We start from the raw sequence: 18,580 nt of genomic DNA on the forward strand, positions 1-18,580 counted from the left end.
TCTAGTGCACCCTCGGCTCTGCTACATCAGATTGCTACATCTGATGTAGCAGTGCCGAGTGTGCATCAGATGTGTAGTTGAGCAAAACTGACTCAGCACTGCTAAGTCTGCATTCGCATAGGAATGCATTGGCCAGCCTTCGGCCAATCAGCGCTGGCTCTGCCGGAGGAGGCGGAGTCTAAGGTCGGACCTGAATGGAGACTGGTGTGGAGCTATCTTAGACTCCGCCTCCTCCAGCAGAGCCAGCGCTGATTGGTCGAGTTCCGTACTCTGGCCAATCAGCACTGGCCAATGCATTTCTATGGGGAAAAGTTAGCTTGCGAAAATCGCAAACTGACAGGGATTTCCATGAAATAAAGTGACTTTTATGCCCCCAGACATGCTTCCCCTGCTGTCCCAGTGTCATTCCAGGGTGTTGGTATCATTTCCTGGGGTGTCATAGTGGACTTGGTGACCCTCCAGACACGAATTTGGGTTTCCCCCTTAACGAGTTTATGTTCCCCATAGACTATAATGGGGTTCGAAACCCATTCGAACACTCGAACAGTGAGCGGCTGTTCGAATCGAATTTCGAACCTCGAACATTTTAGTGTTCGCTCATCTCTAATTAAGATTAATAGGGGTGCCCAAACTTTTTCATAGGACTGTATATATATATATATATATATATATATTAATATTTGTCAATAACTAAGTATTCAAGAGATGTCATTTGTGGACTTTTATGTATGACGCCTCCAATATATTAGAAGGTAATAATAAGGCCGATTGTTGTTTTATGCATACAAGGTTATATTTATTGAGAATACTGTCTAACATTGGTGTTACTAGTAGCATTTCAAAGGAAACTGTGCTAAATTGTGTATATATATATATATATATATATATATATATATATATATATATATATCTCAGTTGGCTATTAAGAAGCAGCAGGTGACTAAGGGATAATCTCATCTTGGAAAGAATACTGTATTAGGGTCAGGGATTTTAGGAAAACTGCGCTTAGATAACAGTCAAAAAGTCAAATATAAGGTGTCAATGTCTGCAAATGCATTTTGTAGATTATATAAGAAATGTTTGACTGTAAAAAATGAAATTTTAAGCTGATTTATTCACATATAAAAAACGCTGAAAAGCAATATTCAATAAAGGTAACTACAAAGATAAATGTCAAAGCTGTATGATATACCATACATTATTTTCATGTCTCATAAACATGTTTATGTGTAGTGTTTCAGGAGACAAATATAACATTTTTTACTATTTAACAATTAGAATGTTAATATATCTTGGCAAAGAGATCTCTGTGCCTTCTATGCTTTATTTCCTAATATAGGGGATGTTTCTTCTTTATGGTAATGAGAACTGATAAAAAGGCAGGAGTTAAAAATGGAAGAAAGGTTAGAAGTTAATGGTTTTGCTATATGAGCGTCACAGTGTTAGACTTAAGTAACCCTGCAGTGTAAACCACTTAATGGATTTAGTACTAAGTAGCCTGGTGTGATACTAAAAGAAGGAGAAGTCTAACTACAGAGTATATTATCCTCAGCATAAAGGGACACTCTCTCGCTGAAAGATCATTTACTCAGTAGTTATAGTTCCTGTTTTCATCAAGTTTTTTTTTTAAGTATGATCTCAAACTAATTTTTTTCCCCCAACATGTTTAAAACTGACAAACTGCCAATTTGGATTAAAGGGGTTTTCCCATGTCAGTGTCTCAGCACTGTAGCAGATCAGTTAATATGCAGATGTCTGTACACAATGGACTCAGTCTTATGTGAGTGTTTACATATAGAGAGATAACAGACCAGGCTTTATCAACAAAGTGCAATTAACTGATATTCCTGGCAGCAAGAGTAGTCTAACATAGTATATGAATATAAATTTCTAACAGTCGTGAAGCCATGTTATTTACTTGGATAAAAAGTAGTTTATGTGTTAAACCAGGTTACAAACTATCTATGTGCCAAATTTCATCCAAATCCGTTCAGTCGTTTTTATATGATTGAGTAACAAACATCCAAACTTTTACATTTATAATATCAGTAGGAAGGATTTTTTATGTTAGTTTGCCCTGTGTTTATTTGGAGTTTGTTATATATAGTACACAAATTCAAGTACCCTATTCGGAAATAGAGTAGAGCCCTTGGATAGGAACCAACATAGGCCAGAGAGACTAATAGCTACAAAGAGTGTCTCTTACTGTAGTAGACCTGTGTGGATATACATGCCTTTAAGCAGGATGACCCAGAATGATTTCTAACAAAAAGGGATTGTCCAACACAAAAACTTAACATTTTTGATTCCTCAATATTACAATGTTCAAAATTAGTATTTAGGCCTTCACTTTTTATCTGCCAATTTAAAGAGGACCTTTCATCACTTGGGGCACATGCGGTTTTATATACCGCTAGAAAGCCAACAGTGTGCTGAATTCAGCGCACTGACGGCTTTCCCGTTCTGTGCCCCAGATAAAGAGCTATCGGTGCCGGTACTGTAGCTCTTCACCGTCAGAAGGGCGTTCCTCACAGTCAGTCAGGAACGCCCTTCCTCACAGCAGTGCCTATAGCGCTGTACTGTGAGAGACGGGAGGAACGTCCCGCCCCCTCCTGATGGTGCTTGTCCATAGACGAGTACTGGGTAGGCGTTCCTCACCACTCTCACAGTACAGCGCTATAGACGCTGCTGTGGGGAAGGGTGTTCCTGACTGACTGTCAGGAACGCCCTTCTGACTGTGAAGAGCTACGGAACTGGCACCAATAGGTCTTCACCGGGGCACAGAACGTGAAAGCTGAATTCAGCACACTGTCGGCTTTCTAGCGGTATATAATACCGCATGTGCCCCAAGTGATGGATGTCCTCTTTAAGGACAGTTGGGTGCTGTCATAGGAACTGTGGCCATATGGACAATGGTTGTCTTCCTGATGCAACACCTATGAAATCTTGTATCACAACAGTTCCCATACAATAAGTAAGTTGTGACGTTTGTTCCATACTTGATATTACTAGTCCAAGCAGGTAGGCAGAAGATGCAGAAGCATAAAATACACAGCATTCATATACAAAAACGCAGGAAGATGAATAAGGAAGGAATGAGAAGCGACAATTCTGTTTATCCATGTCTGCTGATAATGGTGCCATCTCACTAATAACTATAGGAACAATAGCTCCTGAGCTCTTCTGCTGCTGGAAATAGTGAATTGCTATGCAAAGTAAGAAAATAACGTATTCATGGTCATGTCTTATTCAATGTCTTCTCAATGATTAGAATAGAAATGAATAACTTGATAAACTTCGAAACATTGTTTGCAATCCTAGCTGTAGCTAATGCTGCTATCACAAGGAGAAATGTTTTATTGAATATTAGAGTTGGTAAATAGTGAGGTCCTGTTCTCCCTCTTAGGGTGCATTCACACTACGTATACTGAAGCTTATTCTGAACGTAAAACACGTTCAGAATAAGCGGCGTATAAAGCAGCTCCATGCATTTCTATGGGAGCCGGCATACGAGCGATCCCCATAGAAATGAATGGGCTGCTTCTTTCACTCCGAGCAGTCCCATTGAAGTGAATGGGGAGTGCCGGCGTGTACGGTAAGCTCTGCTCATGCCGGAGCGCACACGCCGGCACTTCCCATTCACTTCAATGGGACTGCACGGAGTGAAAGAAGCAGCCCATTCATTTCTATGGGGAGCACTCGTATGCCGGCTCCCATAGAGATGAATGGAGCTGCTTTAGACGCCGTTTATTCTGAACGTGTTTTACGTTCAGAATAAGCTAGCGTTTACTCAGTGTGAATGCACCCTTACTGTGCGGGGTGTATAATTTATGCAGATTGTATGATTTATGATGACACCCGGATAGTTCTGTAACATAAATCTATCCAAACTTCACTAATTAGAAAACCCGTCAACTTCTGATTACATTTAGCGCTGATGTTCATTAGCATTGTATGACAGGCTCATGGAGATCCTTACATAATAGGAGAAACTACTGAAGGAACACCAGTACAATATTGTTTTTGAGAAGAAAGCCTATTTGCGAGTATTGTGTTACTTCTACAGCAGTAGATGGAAGTAAATGAATCTGAATATGGTGATGCTCTTCACACATTCTTATTTGTCGATCTGTGCTTCCCAACCTTTTGTTGGTCACAATGTTGTGTTGTGACGCAATAAATGCTGTACTAATAATACTGTTAAATATATGATCTGTTCATATGATCTTTTTCCTGGTATTAAGGGGTTTCCACCATGTTGACATTTTGTAAGAGAGGGGTAATATGGGCTTAAAAACACCTCATTGCAGTATAGCTTTCTTTTGATACCAAGCTGGTCTCTGCTGTTCTAGAGATGAGCGAACACTATTCGAAACAGCCGTAGCCCTGTATTGATATCCGCATTTCTTGTGCTAAGATGTGAACAAGAAATAGAGACTATTGGGGAAGTGATATGGTTTGTACCCAAGTGCTATTAAAGGGGTTGTCCCATCACAAGGATCCTATCTATACTGCTTGTTAATGTGGATGTAAGACTTTTCCTAAATACATTGCTTCAGCAAAACTGCTTTGTTTGTCCGCTATCTTACTTTGTTGAATTCATTGTTGACACAGCCCTTGAATTATCTGCTCAAAAGTCAAGTGATGTATCTGCCTGCTCTCAGGGGGGAGGGAGGAGGGGCTAAGTGCACGGGAGCGAGCCTGTGTATCTAGCTATTCCTGTGTCTACACCACATGACCTAGCTTCCTGCACTCAGATAGGGGAGAGGAGCTGCTTTCATTTCTGAACTCGTCTTCTGTTCTCCCAGTTATCAGGCTAGCTAATTCAATTGTGTTCATTATGGCAGAGAGAGGCAGTCTCTGTATGTAACACAGAATGGAGTTGCTCCTGCCTATACTTCATAGTCCAATATTGTGCATATAGTGTTGTTTGAGGACCTTTGATGACATCACAGGCCCTTCAGCCGCCCCATAGGATCACGCTATATGGTGGGCGGAGCTACACGATAATTCGGGGCGGAGCTAAATGGCAGGTTGCATATGAAACCCCGCCCACCAAATGACGCAAGAAATCAGGAAGAAAGAAGATTTTACAGCAGTGAAGACTGGTGAGTATGCGACGTGGGAATAACCCTTTAATACTGTACCACCCCTGATGCACAATAGTTTTTAGGGTCACACATGGTCAGACTTGAATTGTGTGTTTTATATTTCTGGTTTAGTCTGTTATTACGTGTAAATAATCAGATTTCTAACCTCCAGCCTTCAGCTTCCACAGCCTTGCTCTTGCCCCTCAGATTCCTACCATCTCCTGACTGCGCCACCCTGTACAGTGATAGTGGATCTTGCCACTTCTATGACTTCACCCATATCACTTGAACATGATTTATCTTCCTCATTTGCTAAATCTACAGAAGTGACATGCATAACAGTAGTATATAGTTTAACACTGTAATGTCCTCTGTAACATGGTTTTCACAGTTCAATGAGCTCGGAAGAGTTGATCGACTCTCCTTAAAAGGAAAGGGGCATGGCCTACGAAGCGACACCATGTCAAAAAAAGGGCCAAAAATGTGTTTGTGTTGAAAACTAAGTCAACAAATTAGTGACACATACAACAGAAAGTCTGAAGATCAGCCAAATGTGTTGTTCGGCATTGGACAATTTAATAAATCTTGCCTATTTTAAGTTTTGGACAGTGCTAGTGAATCTGTGCTAATATGTTTGTTTTAGACCATTCATGTTAACGGAAGCTTCCTTTGAATACATAAGGTGATCAGAGAGTATCCAGATGCTGAAATATCCTGTGACCATCTGTAAGCTGTTGGTGGTGATGGTGGTAGTAGTTTGACTTTGGGGCACACCTTGTGCTGATGTCCCCTGGCTGACAGTGTTTGGGGTGCCCTTGATATTCCTCCTAATGGTCAGTAGGTGTTGATCACTGGCTGTTAATTTCTCTTCTACTTTTCTGTATGCTTTTTCTGAAAACTCCACATACCCAGGCTGTGGACTGTAGATATAATAAAGAGTCCTGGGCTCGACCAGAAGTTCAATGAGACCTAGATGTAGTCTCAGTGACCGTTTTAGCATGTATGACAGTGAGCAGAGCTGAACAGAAGATCATCTTCACCTGTAACTGCCTAACTGACCAAAGTAATGGGTGACGGAGGCCCATATAGACCATGCTAGATCACTGCTAGATCTTTCTAGGAATATACTAAATTGAGCGGAGAGTTCTCTTTGTCATCAGCTGCGGTCACAGAGGTAAAGTCTTAATTTATAATGTTATATAACCATGAAAAAAAGACACAATACATCTACTGGGCTGCTTACCTTTTTGAGAAATATGCTGTCAAGCTACCTTTAAAGGTAAGGAAAGGATTATTCCTATCTCGTGTTACCTTGTGAATTCATTTGAGGATAATTCTAGTATAATGAGTAGATGAAAAGGGAAAAAAAAAGACTTCGATCCCACTACCACCTTTAGACTGAAATCACATCAGTTTTGGTTTTAGAAGAAACCTAAAATTCTACAATCTTATAAATTATGATATAATGCATGTTTTTTTTCGTAGATAATAAGGCTAAAGGGATTGCCTAGTATAACCGTTTTTTTTATTAGGCCTGTGGAAAGTGAGAAAAATCTCCCCAAAATTTACCTGTCTCCTGGTCCAGTCCTGCTGCTTTGGTGTTTTCTTTTGGTGGAAGTCCCCATCACACTGGAAAGTTCCGCGTCCCTTTCTTTAGGTCGCTGGTTGGCCTCAGCTGCCTAAGGAACGGACAGAGGACATCGCAGGTAGTAACGTTCCGGGTCATTTATTGAGGCCGCTGCTTGGCCTCAGCAGTCATGTGCGGTAAGGACTCTACTAAAAGAAAACACTTGAGCAGCAGGACTGGACCGCACTGAGAGGCATTGGGGACAAGTGAGCCCCAGCCTAATATTAAGAAAAAAATAAGTTATCCTGGACAACCTCTTTAAGTTACTACAGTACATACTGCTCTGTATTGTGCTAGAAGTGTAAAAAAACACAAATAAACTGCATAATAATATAACTATAATTTCATATATTCATGTTTTTTGGTAATATAACTACTTGAGTTAATCTTTATGAGTATCATGTTTGTATCATCTGTTCTCCTATGCATTAAATTAGGATATTATTTATTTGGTGCTATAAATATATGAATAGACATCACTGCAGATTTCTGTGACTGTCTGAAAGGCAACTATCGAGGAGTAGTGTTCTTATTAACAATTGATGTGGTGACATTAGATTGCCCCAGGAGCTTACAGTGTGGGTAGTATCATCCTCTACATCTCCAGGTAGTATCATATTTTTGCAACTGGGAAATTACAGTGAATGCATAATTTACTATTAGGTATTGTATATTCATTTTTTTTAAATATATATGTATAGAGAAAGGTAAACTGGGATTAGAGATAATGTTGAAAGACATGTTGAAAAAAAGGATACACAATGTATACAGTTGGTTCCGATGCAGAGTATCACAGGAGATTGGGCTCATAGTCTGGCAAAATAAGGAATCCCAAAGGTCAGCAGAAGACAATACTATATAGAAGATGATTTGCAACCCAACAAATATATTGAAATTTCAAGCAACTCATTAGAATTTATCAATTTAATTTTTATCTGTCATTATTTACAATAGGAATAACAGACCTTCAAATTAATTTTTATGCAGTGCTTTCTGCTAATACTTTATTTTGTTGTGTTGAAGATATAACAAAAGTAGTAAAGAATACTTATATTCCAGGCAGCATGGGATTTGCAACTTGGGAACATTTATCTGCACATCAAGCAGCCTCTAGACCAATCATTTATCTTAAAATATAGGGACCGGTGATGTCACTCACATAGGCCACTGACTAGTCTCAGTATTCATGTGGCACTGAGCCTGAACTGATATGGGCTGCAGACAAAGTGAGTATGCTTTCAGATATCTAAGAACAGCATCATTTAAACCAGAGAAGAAGTTAAACAAGACAGATGTGAAGGGAGGGTTAGGGAGAGGAAAGAGAAGTCGGATCCAGTGATCCCCAGACCGGCGGGTCTCCTGTTAGCACTATACTCAGGTACCAAGTGGTGCTTCCAAATATGTCTTGGAGTCTTTGTTTCCTGGTGGATAATATAGTCATATATGACTCTGCAAACTGCAAAAAAATTTATCCACTATATCAAATATGCTTTTTTAAAATTATGTTATACCTAACATGGCCTCCACACTGGTTATCTGGACAATCCCTTTAAATCCTTCCGGCTTTGCGGCGTACTATTACGTCTTGCTGATCGTGTAGTTAACTTTCAATGCCATAATAGTATGGCGCTGTAATGCCGCCTGTACAGGAGCTATGCCTGTGGCATTACTGATGGCATTTGGCTGTATTACACAGTCGAAGCCCGAGACTAGCAAAGAATAAGCCCTCACATGTGAATAGAAAAATAAACCGTTATAAATTTTGGAAGGCCAAACATTAATGTACAAACTAAACTGCGTCCTTAAAGGTTTAATACATAACTTTTAATGTGTAGAAGCTGAAATATTACAACTTAAGCTGTGGCAATTCATATTCATATACAAAAATAAGTACATTTGCTATGCATACTAGAATTCATATGTATGTATGTACATCAAAATATAGGACACAGTATCAGCTAATATATTTCAGTATTCATGATTAAGAAGAAGGTAATCCAGCCATAATAAGGAAATCATGTTTGAATTTCTGATAAGTGCAAGACCATAGGAAATTCCTGCATTCATGGTCATATTCATTGGCAACTGATGAAAATCTTTAAAACTCTACCGTATGTTTATTTCTATTTTAATGTAAATGTGGTTATGTTAATTAGAAACCCCTTTATTGCACACTGTTAAATTGTATTCCAGTCTAATTTTTTCCCTCTACCATGTGCCCTTCCCTGTGCCTACAGGGATATCCAGGCAAAGTCTAGTTTGTCAAAACAACTTGTAAAATCCTTTACCAGAATTTATAGTTCCATAGTTCGTTCCTACCTTGCATAGTTCCTTCCTTCCTTCTTTGTTTGCTTCCATAGTTCCTTTCTTCCTTCCATAATTCCTTCCTTCCTTCCATAGTTCCTTCCTTCCTTCCATAGTTCATTCCTTCCTTCCATAGTTCCTTCCTTCCTTCCATAGTTCCTTCCTTCCTTCCATAGCTCACTCCTTCCTTCCTTCCTTCCTTAGTTCATTCCTTCCTTCCTTCCATAGTTCATTCATTCCTTACTTCCTTAGTTCAATCCTTCCTTCCGTAGTTCCTTCCTTTCTTCCATAGTTCTTTCCTTCCTTCCATCCATAGTTCCTTCCTTCCATAATTCCTTTCTTCCTCAGTTCCTTCCTTCCTTCCATCCATAGTTCCTTCCTTCCTTCCTTCCTTCCTTCCTTCCTTCCTTCCTTCCTTCCTTCCTTCCATAGTTTCTTCCTTCTTTCCATAGCTCCTTCCTTCCATAGTTCATTCCTTCCTTCCTTCCTTAGTTCATTCCTTCCATAGTTCCGTCTTTCCTTCCATAGTTCCTTCCTTCCTTCCTCCCTTCCATCCATAGTTCCTTCCTTCCATAATTCCTTCCTTCCATAGTTCCTTCCTTCCTTCCATAGTTCCTTCCTTCCTTCCTTAGTTCATTCCTTCCTTCCTTCCATAGTTCCTTCCTTCCTTCCTTCCTTCCTTCCATAGCTCGTTCATTCCTTCCTTCCTTAGTTCATTCCTTCTTTCCATAGTTCCTTCCTTCCTTCCATAGTTCCTTCCTTCCCCCCTTCCATCCACAGTTCCTTCCTTCCATCCATAGTTCCTTCCTTCCATAATTCCTTCCTTCCTCAGTTCCTTCCTTCCTTCCATCCATAGTTCCTTCCTTCTATAGTTCCTTCCTTCCATCCACAGTTCCTTCCTTCCATCCATAGTTCCTTCCTTCTATAGTTCCTTCCTCCCTTCCATCCACAGTTCCTTCCTTCCATCCATAGTTCCTTCCTTCCTTCCTTCCTTCCTTCCTTCCTTCCTTCCTTCCTTCCTTCCATCCATAGTTCCTTCCTTCTATAGTTCCTTCCTTCCTTCCATCCATCCATCCATAGTTCCTTCCTGCCTTCCATAGTTCCTTCCTTCTTTTCTTCCATCCATAGTTCCTTCCTTCCTTCCATTAGTGTACTGTTGGTTGTTTGCACATACGAGGATACAGTCAAACATACAGATGCAAGCCATGAAAAAGAGAATTTCATCCAACCCGTATTTTTAAAAAGCTTTTCTATTATTAGTAAATTAATATCTACAAATTATTTTTATATTTATTCACTAAAAAATGCGAACTCGCGCAGTCTATAAAATTATTGTTTTTTTATTTTTTATTGCCCAGGGAGTTCTTAGTTGTAGGATTGTGAATAATGAATTCGCTTTATGATCAGCTGATGGCATCTCCTGTGGTTTTTCCACCTATAGTCTCATTTTACCATAATACACTCCTACTGTGTTGTATTTCAGAGCAAATGTACTTTTTGACAAAAATGTCAGTGATATTTCTACTGATTGTTTTCATGAATAAGCATATTGTTCTATATGGATCGTAGTAACTAGGTCAGACCTCTGAGACTTCAGTACATGAATGAATGCAAAGAAATGGTTATTCCCTTGAGCATTGGGAAACATTTATTCTTTGTGACTGTACAAGAGTACATAGACTAATTCCTCCCCCAACATTACATTAATATGTAAAGATTCTAAAGGGTTAATGTGCTTGAGAACCTAACGGGGGCATTTTAGACTTATATGCAATATTTATTTTCAAGGGGTTAACTACTTTAATGCTAAGGCTCCATGTTGGGGAAACACAGCAGAAACATCACTGCATTGTACTGTACCAGCAAAGTGAATGAGATTCTGGCTAATCCTGTTCAAGTATTGCAGAAAAAAAATGCTGCAGAAAAGCTGCATGTACAAAAACATATGCATTTTTGAAAAACATTGCATGTCAGTTATACCTACAGAAATGCAAACGTTTTCCTTATTGGTTTAATAAGGGAATAAAAAACGCAGAAAAAAAAATTCAATGAAAAGTGTTTCCATTCCTGAAAATATTTAATCAATTTTTGATCACTGGGGTTTGGCTGCTTTTCATGGTAGTGAGTACTGCAGCAATCTTCATTCAATTATTGTGGCTATAAAAAAAGATGGAGAGTGAGCACTACAGATCCTGGCATGTAAACAATGTCAAGATTCATTATTCTGAAAAAGCAACTGATATTTGGCGATCCAAGTAGCCAGGCTCTCACGGATATAAAAATATTGGCCAAGTGGATAACCCCTTTAATATTGTTTATTAATATTATTAATAGTAGTATTGTTTTTCTTGAAGAAAGATGCGTGCATAAGTTACATGATAAAGAACTTGAAGTGAATGTCCTCCCTTGTACACCATTTAGGACTTTTTTCATTGGAAAAAAACAAACATTTTGTGCTAATAAAGTCATAGAGGGAAGGTTGTCAGTCACTCATAGGAGCAGAGATTTGTTTTGCAGGTTTTCGTTTCCTGCACAAAGCAGAGGCAGGAGACGTAAACCTGCAGCACTCTTTCAAACCCATTCATTTACGTTTTATGCTCTCCGCCGTGAAACCGTTTTTTTTAAACTGGACACAGTGTCGGACATGCAGTACTCTGTGTCCGGTTTTTAAAAAACGGTTTCATGATGGAGAGCATAAAACGCTCACTGGCGCTCACGGCCGACCCGACAGGTCTGACAGGTTTTAGATGTCTTCAGATGTCTTCTCCGCTCCGCTGTTTGGTAGAAATCCAGGTTTTCTTTGGTATCCAAATGAGTTCTCTCGCAGCATTGGGGATGTTCCCCAGCTCTCAAACAGCACTGGGGGCGTCCCCATTGCTGTGAGAGAACTCTCCAGCTCCGCCTCCATCTTCTTCTGGAACACCCTCTCCCTGCGTCGCCTTCCGTCTTGGGTTTCAATCTTCTAGGCCTCGGGCAGAGCCGACTGCGCATGCCAGCTGCCACAAGAAAATGGCTGCTTACTCAGTAGGCTGTGTAAGCAGCCATTTTTTTGTAGCTGCGGGTATTCGCAGTCAGCTCTGCCTGAGGCCTAGGAGATTGAAACCCAGGACAGAAGGTGAAGCAGGGAGAAGGCGTTCCAGAAGAAGATGGAGGCAGCGCTGGAGAGCTCTCTCGCAGCATTGGGGATTTCCCCAGTGCTGTTTGAGTGGTGAAGCCCGCCCCCAGTGCTGCACGAGAGCTCATTTGCATACCGAAGAAAACCGGGATTTCTACCGAACAGCAGCGCAGAGAAGACATCTAAAGGTAGGAGAAGAATAACCTTTCTTAAGGCTATTCCTATCTGTTAGTCAGAAAAAAAGGGTATCCAATGATAGGTCCCCTTTAACACAAATTATACCAGAATACTGTCACATTTCACCCCTCTATGCGATTTATCCACATTCCTAACATTATGGGGTAAAGAAAGTGTAACATGGCCCGCTGAGCACCCATTTACTCCGAGGTATTTAATGTCCTTGTCCTTGAGAAGATTCATTAGTAATAGTAATTAGTAAGCCTGGTAATGAGCCGCAAGTTCTGACGTTTTTTTTTTTTTCTCTACATAACAATACATGTTTGTTCATCCAGCTGACAATAAAACCGTACAGAGAAATGATTCATTTTGATTAAAGCATTTTGTAATCTGTTGTGATGGTGTGGAAAATGAAATAAAAAATGGAAATTTCCCAGGATTATTCGCAGTTAATAATGCTGTATGCTCTTTATTTTTTATGGAATAAATTACCATTTTGTTATCTTGATAACTTGTAGCTTTTGCCTATTTTGAAGCATTTGCAGAGTTACATTTTAATGATACTTTGACAATGATTAGCAAAATGTGCTTGAAGTTACAGTATTTAGGAGGGCCGAGAATTATGTAAGGTTTGATACATTTTGTGTCCATAGGAACTAAGGAAGTGATCTCTTTAATTGAGACACAGTGCCCCTGGTATGTGCTGGACAGTCACAGTAGTGCGATCAACTGATGGACAACCAGCCAGAGATAAATAATTCTTCATGGTGGAACGCTTACTATTAAAGACTGAACTGAATTTTCATCAGACTTAGCAGTGTTCAGCTGTAAGCTCCTTGTCCCACTAGTCATTTTACTAAAATATTTTAAAAAAAATCTGATTTAATGGAGCAACTACTAAACATTTCTCTCAGCTCTGAAAAAAATGCATGGGCTTTGCTCGGACTTTTTGTGACCCCTTTACAGAGCGTCAATCTTATTGTACTTCTTCCAGGGAGCATGTTCAGAGTGTGAGAAGTCTGGCATCAACTTTAGGCTCTGAAACTTTCTGCCGCTGATTTCCCAAAATGCACTGCACATGCACTGGCCAAAGGAAAGCACTGTATTGCCTCTGGCATTAACCATCTGACACATGTTCAAAGACAGCTACAGTATTCTGGTTCCTTTGTGTCCTATACCTAAAGTCACAACTATCCTGTGTGTCCAGCACATGCAGTTTAGAAGCCAGTCTATATCTGAAGAGGGTATTGGAATTACTATTGGTATTATCTATAGCAGGGGTCCTCAAACTGCGGCCCGAGGGCCACATGCGGCCCGCCAAGCACTTCTGTCTGGCCCCGCTGACGACGCCGGCAGGCGTGCATTTATAATGAAGCTCCTGGGGAGCTCGGGCCAGACCATGGAGCGCACTTCACTTTACCTATTGGAGGGCACCGCTCCCGATGTCTGTACGATATGCTCTGCCTCCGGCCCACTGTTTAAAAAGTTTGAGGACCTCTGATCTATAGCATCAGATGTATGTAGTCTGTGAAACAATACATCAGTGTTTTGTGCATAGCTTAGCTGCGTTACTTCAAAAGTTCCCACACACGATGCTATAAACAGAATTAGTAGTACTGTCATTAAATCACAAAATACTTTTCGCTACCAATAGTCAGAATTTTGTAGTTGGTCTTGAATGGGCACAGGAAAGGGTTAAGATTAGAGGCTATATAATGCATTCTCAGGAAGCAGGTCGCAAAAAGTTGAGGAGAGCAGTGCTTGTGCCTTTGAAAGTGAAGTCGCAGTGCCACTTCCTATCGTTTCTCTTTGTATTTGTTGCTAGAGACAGACTTCACATGGTGACAGGCAGTGAACAGCAAGGGAAGGAAGGCATCTAACTAATGGTCAGAAGTTTGAAGCAAATTTTCCTAACAAAATTGTCATTTTGTGTAAAGAAGTTGCCTTTATTGGTGATGACATTGGCTATAAGAACAAGTTAGCTGAAATGGCAGTGACAATTTAAAGCTTCTTTCACGTTCATGCATACAAAACCTCCATGTTTCTTGTATTTAAAAAGAAAAACATCACAGAAACTTTACCTGAACACTTGCAATAATCTAGTCTTACAACATTATTCCCTTCCAGTGTTATTTAGAGGTTGGCCACCTTATAGCAGCGAATGAAGACTAAATTATACCTTCAATATCTTTCTTTTGGGGGATACAATTCTAATTATTTTATTTCAAATTTATTGCTGGGGTCAAAATTTAATGTAGCATAAACCTATTACAAAAACACTGCTTAAAGTGTGCTCACTGGAATTCCATAAGGAATGCTGCATATTACAGATTATGACATTTTTGGTATTTATGGGTATTTATCACAAGGACATATATGTATCAGCAACGTTATTGGAACAGGAGGGATGACAAGGATATGATGATCATGATGACCAGGAAGCTTTGTGATCCAAAGCTGTGGCAAGATGTATATGTATAATTAACAGGATGGGCCGTTATGTCAGACGACACTCCTACAGAGAAGGGGGGGTATATGTACAGTCCTATGAAAAAGTTTGGGCACCCCTATTAATCTTAATCATTTTTAGTTCTAAATATTTTGGTGTTTATAACAGCCATTTCAGTTTGATATATCTAATAACTGATGGACACAGTAATATTTCAGGATTGAAATGAGGTTTATTGTACTAACAGAAAATGTGCAATATGCATTAAACCAAAATTTGACCGGTGCAAAAGTATGGGCACCTCAACAGAAAAGTGACATTAATATTTAGTAGATCCTCCTTTTGCAAAGATAACAGCCTCTAGTCGCTTCCTGTAGCTTTTAATCAGTTCCTGGATCCTGGATAAAGGTATTTTGGACAAACAATTCAAGTTCAGTTAAGTTAGATGGTCGCCGAGCATGGACAGCCCGCTTCAAATCATCCCACAGATGTTCAATGATATTCAGGTCTGGGGACTGGGATGGCCATTCCAGAACATTGTAATTGTTCCTCTGCATGAATGCCTGAGGATTTGGAGCGGTGTTTTGGATCATTGTCTTGCTGAAATATCCATCCCCGGCGTAACTTCAACTTCGTCACTGATTCTTGAACATTATTCTCAAGAATCTGCTGATACTGAGTGGAATCCATGCGACTCTCAACTTTAACAAGATTCCCGATGCCGGCATTGGCCACACAGCCCCAAAGCATGATGGAACCTCCACCAAATTTTACAGTGGGTAGCATGTGTTTTTCTTGGAATGCTGTTTCTTTTTGGACGCCATGCATAACACCTTTTTTTATAACCAAACAACTCAATTTTTGTTTCCAAAATGAAGCTGCCTTGTCCAAATGTGCTTTTTCATACCTCAGGCAACTCTATTTGTGGCGTACGTGCAGAAACGGCTTCTTTCTCATCACTCTCCCATACAGCTTCTATTTGTGCAAAGTGCGCTGTATAGTTGACCGATGCACAGTGACACCATCTGCAGCAAGATGATGCTGCAGCTCTTTGGAGGTGGTCTGTGGATTGTCCTTGACTGTTCTCACCATTCTTCTTCTCTGCCTTTCTGATATTTTTCTTGGCCTGCCACTTCTGGGCTTAACAAGAACTGTCCCTGTGGTCTTCCATTTCCTTACTATGTTCCTCACAGTGGAAACTGACAGGTTAAATCTCTGAGACAACTTTTTGTATCCTTCCCCTGAACAACTATGTTGAACAATCTTTGTTTTCAGATCATTTGAGAGTTGTTTTGAGTAGCCCATGATGCCACTCTTCAGAGGAGATTCAAATAGGAGATCAACTTGCAATTGGCCACCTTAAATACCTTTTCTTATGATTGGATACATCTGGCTATGAAGTTCAAAGCTCACTGAGGTTACAAAACCAATTTTGTGCTTCAGTAAGTCAGTAAAAAGTAGTTAGGGGAATTCAAATCAATAAAATGATATGGGTGCCCATACTTTTGCACCGGCCAAATTTTGGTTTAATGCATATTGCACATTTTCTGTTAGTACAATAAACCTCATTTCAATCCTGAAATATTACTGTGTCCATCAGTTATTAGATATATCAAACTGAAATGGCTGTTGCAAACACCAAAATATTTAGAACAAAAAATGATTAAGATTAATAGGGGTGCCCAAACATTTTCATAGGACTGTATATGCCATCCATGTAATTTAATGAGATTATTGGTTTAGATGCATTGATAAAGAGTTTCTATGATCATTGTGAATGACTCATAGGCTTCCAGGAGGAGTGACTCTGGAACAACTAAGGTTTTTATATGTCATGGTATTGTAGTGAATTAATTAAATAAGAAATTGGCTTAACCAAATACATGCATAAGGCTACATTCACATCTGTGTCAGAGTCTCCATAGGTGCCTCAGTCGCAGATTCCACTGAAAATCAGCGGAGAGAATAGTCCTGCACGGAGTGTCAATATAAAACCGGTGGGAACCTGACAGACACTTGGTGGTCTCCATTATAGTCTATAGGATTTGTGAGTGTCCATGTGGGGCCCCAGGCAGTGTGAACCTACCCTAAGTTACAGGGGCACACATCTATATATAAGGGTAAATTATTCGTTATGCGAAAGGTAAAATAATAATATCATCCCTGAATTGTTTGTTAGATCACTGCTGTCTGACCTTATGGTTCGTTGGATTTATTTTATTGTCTAAGACCTCTTTGAAGACTTGACAGTAGCATAACATTCCCTGTAGCGTGAGTCACACTTCAGTTCTTTTCTATTATTATTCTAAAGTTGTGATGCACAGCTTCCTTCCCCCACCCATTACTTGGTATGACTGCAAACGCTGTGTTCATGCAAGACACAAATTCAATAAGAGGCATCTAAATATCCGTAAGGGAATTAAACATGATGTAATTTGTCAAACTATAATGAACATTTTCTATTTTACCATGTGTAATGCTCAGTAGCAGACATCATTACTATAACATAGACAACATATAAATGACATTATGTCCAATTAATAGAATTGAGTATCTTCAGTATACATTATACAGCAAACTGAAGGAAAGCAAAGTGTGTTAATATAATATGACGAAGTAATTGTAAAACATCAGAAAACCTCATTCAAACTGTGTAAAGGTCTGTACAAGTAATAATTAAAGATGCCACATGGCTCCTGCCTTCTTCACACACCACTGCTGCCTGCCAGTCCCTCCCCACCACTGCCTGCCTCTAAAGATGATATCTGGAAGGTACTTAGGTTGGGTGATTATGACCAAAGTCAAAATCGCCATAAATTGGGCATTTTAACTCAATTATGATTAATGACAATTATTTTAGTCCACTCTCTAAAAGCCATCCATGGGCAGATGATCATACGGCGAAATGGATTGTAGCCCAGGGCCCAACAGCAAGTCTATGCTCATTTATCCCCATTATAATCCGACTTCATAATCAACTGTATCACCATCTACTGATACACTTGATAACTGTTGTGAGGCACAGGAGTCTACAGGAGGTGAGTATGCGCTGGGCAAAATTTGTGAAGTTCATCTCCCAAGGTTTTCCCAGTGGTTACATTCATACTGAACACATCTACTGCTGATATTATCCTCTGGGGTCTCTTCAGATCTCAGGATAGAATTAGTGGAGGCCCATGGGAGGTGAGTAAACATAAAAACAGTGTTACTCACCTCCCCTAGGCTCCAATGCTGGTCTTTGTCTAGTTTTGTAAATGGAGCTTAAGGATGACTCTGTCTCCTTCTAAATTAGAACGTGGGCATGGGAAAAGCAATGGGATAGCCAGTCATAAAAGACAGCTTGGAGTGGGGATCTAGAATTTTATTGCTACCAAGTTGTGACTGTCCTGGTTTGTATTGTTTATTATTGAATAATTCTATAGATATGTGGAAATTGTGCTTGAATTTGGCTTGTGCTCTTAGCCATAGATTTTGATAGAACATAATTCTAGTTGGCATGGCTATGTATTCTTCTATGGTAACACGTTGTGGGCACGGTTAGGAGTTATTTGGCCTCAACCTAAAATTTTGTCTTTAGCACCACTGACACACAGACGTAATATTATTTCATGAAACAGTTTTTTTTAATATTTTTCTTCTTTTGTACTACTTTCTTTAGGTACTTCAAAAGCTTGGAAAAGCAGACGAAACAAAAGACGTGCAATTTGAGGAATATGTTCAAAACTTCAAAAGACAAGAGGTAAGATTTGCCTGTTTTACAGTAAACATCAATACTGTATGTAAAATATGTATGCAAGACAAAGTGTTATTAACCATTA

At 39.7% G+C, this 18,580-nt stretch overlaps 1 protein-coding gene across 9 annotated transcripts in view; it reads left to right on the top strand.

Annotated features, from left to right (window-relative positions):
- The window catches only part of AMPH (amphiphysin), a 141,814-nt gene that overhangs the window by 39,909 nt on the left and 83,325 nt on the right, over positions 1–18,580 (top strand). For all 9 annotated transcript variants that reach the window (XM_075271189.1, XM_075271190.1, XM_075271196.1 and 6 more), the window contains exon 2: positions 18,421–18,501. In XM_075271189.1, coding sequence (XP_075127290.1) covers positions 18,421–18,501 — 81 coding nt within the window. The remainder of the gene's footprint in view (positions 1–18,420; positions 18,502–18,580) is intronic.

Source organism: Leptodactylus fuscus, chromosome 4 (genome assembly GCF_031893055.1).
Source record: "Leptodactylus fuscus isolate aLepFus1 chromosome 4, aLepFus1.hap2, whole genome shotgun sequence".
Classification (NCBI taxonomy): domain Eukaryota; kingdom Metazoa; phylum Chordata; class Amphibia; order Anura; family Leptodactylidae; genus Leptodactylus; species Leptodactylus fuscus.